Raw genomic sequence first — 6,000 nt, 5'->3', positions numbered from 1 at the left:
AATATAATTGGTGGAGTTCCTCTTTAAGCGGGTGTATTATAAATGAAAAGAATGGGCGGCATGGCAGACACACTTCTCACCACTGACAGCTAGGAGAGCCCGCCCCTGACACGCCCCTTCCACATGACTGCCGCCCCTCGGGTCACGTGCTCCTTTGGCTCGCTGGATAATTCGTGTACCGGTGGGATCCCGCGCTCCCCCTATGATTCAAATGGTACACGCCGTACACAACATACGCAGTATGACCGTACAGGATAATGCCAGCGGCTGGAGGGTCCCCCTGTCCCTGTGTAGGCAGCCCAGCCGTACCGGCGCCGCTCACGTTCAAACCGATCCCTGTCTCTGGCAGGTCACATAAAGTCAACGCGGGAAAAGAAATGAATTCAAGCTTCATTACCCCGCCCTCTTTTAATAGTCTCCCCTCCTCCTGTCTCCTCGGTGGTACCGCCTCCTTTTACCGGGGCGCCCTATTGGCCAGTTGCACTCCTCTCGGCCCGCCCAGGTGTCAGCGGCGCTCGTGTGTGCTCGGGGCCAGCAGAGAGGAGTCGGTGCACAGGGGAGCGAGCCGGAGCCGTTGGCTGAGTGTATCCGCTGCTAGTCTGCGATCACCGGGGGGACGGAGAACTGTGACCGGGGGGTGAGCCCTGGGGAGGATGCTGGAGCTGTGCCACCGATTACCCGGACTGTAGAGAGCTGCGTGATCCCGGACAGAGCTGACGATGGCGGCCAGAGTCCGCAGGTGAGCCTCCGCTCCCAGGTGTATGAGTGTTATCCGGGGGAGGATCCATGTCATGGGGTAGGACTTCCCTGCTGGAGAACTACAACACCCAGCATTGCCGCATCATAACTCATCATAACCGACACATCCACTAACCGACCATCTCCCCGGCCAGTACATAACTCCTATCATCATCATCAGCTAGGACACGGGGTACGGACTTATCAATGTCACTATCCCAGGTATAGGTGGAGGGGATTGTAGAGACGAGCAGATCCCAAATTATAGATGGAGGGGATTGTAGAGACAAGACCAGATCCCACATTATAGGTGGAGGGGATTGTAGAGACAAGCAGATCCCACATTATAGATGGAGGGGATTGTAGAGACGAGCAGATCCCAAATTATAGGTGGAGGGGATTGTAGAGACAAAACCAGATCCCACATTATAGATGGAGGGGATTGTAGAGACAAGACCAGATCCCACATTATAGATGGAGGGGATTGTAGAGACAAGACCAGATCCCACATTATAGATGGAGGGGATTGTAGAGACAAGACCAGATCCCACATTATAGATGGAGGGGATTGTAGAGACAAGACCAGATCCCACATTATAGGTGGAGGGGATTGTAGAGACAAGACCAGATCCCACATTATAGGTGGAGGGGATTGTAGAGACAAGACCAGATCCCAAATTATAGGTGGAGGGGATTGTAGAGACAAGACCAGATCCCAAATTATAGGTGGAGGGGATTGTAGAGACAAGACCAGATCCCAAATTATAGGTGGAGGGGATTGTAGAGACAAGACCAGATCCCAAATTATAGGTGGAGGGGATTGTAGAGACAAGACCAGATCCCAAATTATAGGTGGAGGGGATTGTAGAGACAAGACCAGATCCCAAATTATAGGTGGAGGGGATTGTAGAGACAAGACCAGATCCCAAATTATAGGTGGAGGGGATTGTAGAGACAAGACCAGATCCCAAATTATAGATGGAGGGGATTGTAGAGACAAGAGCAGATCATGATGTGGTCAGAGTTCAGGGATCATTTATCAGCGCATTAGTATTTCATCATCATCAGTGTCCCCAGAGATGTCTTCACTATCTATCCAGGGGTTCATGTCACTAGAAATCCCAGCATGCCCTAGACGAGGACCTGATGGAGGTCCTGATAATACAGCTCAGGGGTCATCAGATGCTCAGAATCAGTGCCAAAATCCCAAAATAACTCTGTAGTGGTGTAAAATAATGAATGGAAAAATCTGCTGATTTCTTCTATAACAAATATTTATAGCAACCTGCATCCTTTATTGATACAAATGGAGTGAGTTAAAAAAAAAAAAAAGTAAAGTAATTTATACTATGTATTTTATTATACAATACTATACTGTGTGGGTATGTTGTCATTAGTATATACTTTATTATATAGATTTGTGTGTAAAAAAATAAATAAATAAAAAATAAATAAATATACTGTGTGTGTATGTATGTATGTGTGTGTGTATATATATATATATATATATATATATATATATATATATATATATATATATATATATGGAAAATATTAATAAATTATATGGAATATGATAATTAAAAAAAAAAAAAAAAATATATATATATATATATATATATATATATATATATATATATGTAATACATAACAAATACATAGTATAAAATGAATGTATATGTGTGTATCAGTATATAATCTATATCTCCTATATATAGAGTGTATATTTATGTCAGGCTGTACTGTGCAAAGGTCACAGTGGATATTTTCATATCATCTTTGTAGAAATCACAAGGTGTCTGCAGGCTTGATAAAGTTGAGTTGGTTCAAGGATTTTGTTTTGTGTGGGAAAATCTGGGTAAAGTTGATACAAGTTAAGTTTGTAGGTGTAAACATTTATTTTTCATGGTTTCTGTTGGTGAAATAACTTTTGGTATTGTGACACAACAACTTTTATTTGTAGCTTTTAAGTGTAGTTGGCAACATCAGAACTCCACCGGGAACATTTACAGTAATGTTGTATTATTATTATTTACTTGGCTACATCAGTGTATTGTACAATATTTACATGTCATTTGTATTGTGTCCTCTATGTTTCCATTTTTATCCTGTACAGTAGATCTCATTTGCTGATTGGCAATCTGATTCCTGTCTGTGTTTTAGGATATATGGAGGATATTTGTGTTGTTGATTCCCCTTTTGATACTCTTGAATTTGATTGATGATGTGGTTTAGAACATACAGCTCATGTGTAGAAATGTTCTTACAGAGAGGGGCTCAGCTATGACAAATAGAGAAAATCTCATGCAGCCAACAAGGCTTTCTTTCGAAATAAAACTTTCTGATTGATGTAGGCTTTTTTTTTTTTTTTTTATAAATTTATAAATATGGATACTATTTTTTTTTTTTCATTTAGTTCTTTTTTTTTTTATTATTATTTTGCCCTAGCTGTTTTCATTGATTGTATATTCTGGACTCCCACAATGTAAAAGAAGTACTAGCGATAAGAAAGGAATGTAGTTAATTTTCTAAATGTTATTTCAAATGTTATGCGGAGTTCTCCCCTTGTCTGGAAAGTCCCAGATATTCAGAATTCTGTCTATCATACTTTGTGTTGTCAGTTCTAATTTTTGTGTACCGGATCTTTTGGAGTTGAAAGCTAACTTGCAGGCTCAGCATTCAGGGTGAAGGTGTATATCACTTTTTGGTGCCATCTGTTATTCATCAGATTCATATTTAGATTGTTCAGCCATGGGTAACACATTTTGGTTAAGGCAGGTAGTTTAGCTTTAATGCTTTACTGCTCAGCTGCAGCAAGGAAGGTTTATAGGGTTTGTACAAGGCTTTCTGGTGCAGAGAAGAGATTGGCTGCACTACAAATGTTCTACTAGACCTATAGAAGACGGGTTACCAGCTTTGCATTTTAATGTAAGATGCCAATATCTTATCAGATAGGAATGGTGCATACATATAACTCAATTCACAAAGCTAAAACATCAGAATAAGAAACAAGGTGAAAGTTCTTTTAAGTCCAATGAGATTTTAGCATTCCAGTCACTTAGCTTAAATAGAAGTACTTATCCGTGTGTTAAAGCTTTGTGAATTAAGCCTATTCAACATTTAAAGTGTAAAGAAAAAACGTCTTAAGTTTTTTCTTTAGCAGAGTAGAGAGGTATTGGTATTGGCACACCTGTCAGGTTCTTACTGCTGTCTGTGTCCCTCTTAGGGTCATTCTTTTCATTTGCCCTCCTTTTTTTTATTTTTTTTTTGTAACTGAGTGCGCATTGCCATTTATTACTCCTAGCAAAATGCTCCAAATCTTGTGTACAATTGACTCCAAGCACTGGCTGATAAACAGTTGGAAGGACTAGTTGGGAATGTTAATGTTATTAATCATCAGATGCAGACAAGAAGGTTGTGTGAGGGTGTGTGCTGACCAGGTCCAGTTCTGTACATGGGGATGGAGGGATGAGATCAGAGAAATGCTCTTTCAGCAAAGTCTTGCAGGTTGTATAATACTTATGATAGAAGGTTGACACATTGGGGGGGGGGGGGGGATTTACTAAAACAGGAGCGCACAGAATCTGGTGCAGCTGTGCACAGTAGCCAATCAGCTTCTAACTTCAGCTTGTTCAAATAAGCATTGACAATAAACATAGAAGCTGATTGGTTACTAAGCTGCACCATTTTCAGTAAATCTCCCTCATTTTGTTCTCCATTAAACGTATACTAATCACTCCGGAGAAAAGTGATATGAATGTCTAATTGACACTTAATGAAAAATCAATTAATCTCTATGAATTGGTTCAATTACTTAATCAGTATAGGTTAATTTTTACTTGCTGCCCAATCCTACAATCTATTTTTCTTTAATACACATAAAATGTATTAAAACTATTTTAGCTTGCTTGATAAGTAGAAGTTAGAGGATGTAAACCTTATTTTTTCCTTAACCACTTTAAGAACCGGAAGAATTTGCCCCCTTAATGACCAGGCCCTATTTTGCGATTCGGCACTGTGTTACTTTAACGGACAATTGCGTGGTCGTGCAACGCTGTACCTACATATTTTTGGTAAAAAAAAATCGCAATAAGCGTATTTTGATTGGTTAGAGCAAAAGTTATTGCGTCTACTAACTATGGGAAAGATTTATGTCATTTTTTATTATCATTTTATTTTTATTTATGTTTTTTTACTAGTAATGGCGATCTGCAATTTTTTTTTTTTTTTTTTTTTCTGCGGGACTGTGACATTGCGGCGGACAGATCGGACCCCTAACTGACATTTTTGACACTTTTGGGGTTAACAGTGACATTACTACAGTATCAGTGCATATTTTTTTTTAGCACTGATGGTACTGTAATAATGACACTGACAGGGAAGGGGTTAACAGTATAGGTGATCAAGGGGTTAAATGTGACCCTAGGGGAGTGATTCTAACTGGGGGGTGCGTGGCTTCTGAAATTACCATCGAGACGTGATCCTATATTATATAGAAGGATCACATGGGCTCTATAGTAATTTTAGGGAGAAGAATGGTCGGCTGTGTTTACAAATGCTGACCGTCCTTCTCTCTCGCGGGTGTCAGGCGGCAATCGAAGCCGCCTGACCCATGCATCTGCTTCCCCGCTGCCGAGTGGGGGTAGTAGTGCGCCACTGGCAGCACGCGCTCGCCTCCTAGCTTCCCGCACGTCGGTTTGCACAGGAGAGCCACCCTGCCGCAGTAAAAAGGCAGCGGGTGGTCGGGAAGTGGTTAAAATAAAATATGTTATTCTTATTTGCTGCGTGCAATGGTTTGCATAGTTTGTCTTTTCTGTTTTAAAATCCTGACTGTTCCACAAGTTTTATTCTTGTTCCACTTTTAGGCCTCATGCACAATGGACGTTTTTACAGCTGCAGTTTTTGGCATCAGATTTTTTTTTTTCTTTCTGCAGCCCGTAAACTCCCCAGCATGTTATCCTATGTGTCCATACACACACAGGCGGTTATCGGCAGTTTTTGGCGGGAGCGTTTTCTGGCTGGAAAAAAAAACAAAACTAGTGGGTTTTGGGAGGTGTTTTTCAGCTGTAAAGATGTTCTAATTCTGATAATAGCTTAAAAACACCAAAAAAAACCCACGGCTACTTTGCGTTTATCAGCGATTTTGGGCCATAAGCTTTATGGGAGTATAGTTTTTCTAAACGCTGAAAAACTCACTCTAAACTACAGCTAACGCTACTGGCTTTTATTTTTTTCATTTTATTTACTTTTTTTTAGAACGTC

General features: G+C 40.5%; 1 protein-coding gene across 1 annotated transcript in view; it reads left to right on the top strand.

Annotated features, from left to right (window-relative positions):
- The first annotated feature begins 633 nt into the window (after window positions 1–633).
- MYBL1 (MYB proto-oncogene like 1) overlaps window positions 634–6,000 on the top strand; it is a 75,709-nt gene continuing 70,342 nt past the window's right edge. Inside the window, exon 1 of the mRNA XM_082258003.1 lies at window positions 634–739. Within this exon, the coding sequence (XP_082114129.1) occupies window positions 720–739 (20 nt within the window). The 5' untranslated portion in view covers window positions 634–719. The remainder of the gene's footprint in view (window positions 740–6,000) is intronic.

Source organism: Pelophylax lessonae (genome assembly GCF_965119305.1).
Source record: "Pelophylax lessonae genome assembly, chromosome: 5".
Taxonomy (NCBI): domain Eukaryota; kingdom Metazoa; phylum Chordata; class Amphibia; order Anura; family Ranidae; genus Pelophylax; species Pelophylax lessonae.
The sequence above is the reverse complement of the archived record's forward strand: the minus strand, read 5'-3'. Positions and strand labels throughout refer to the sequence as shown.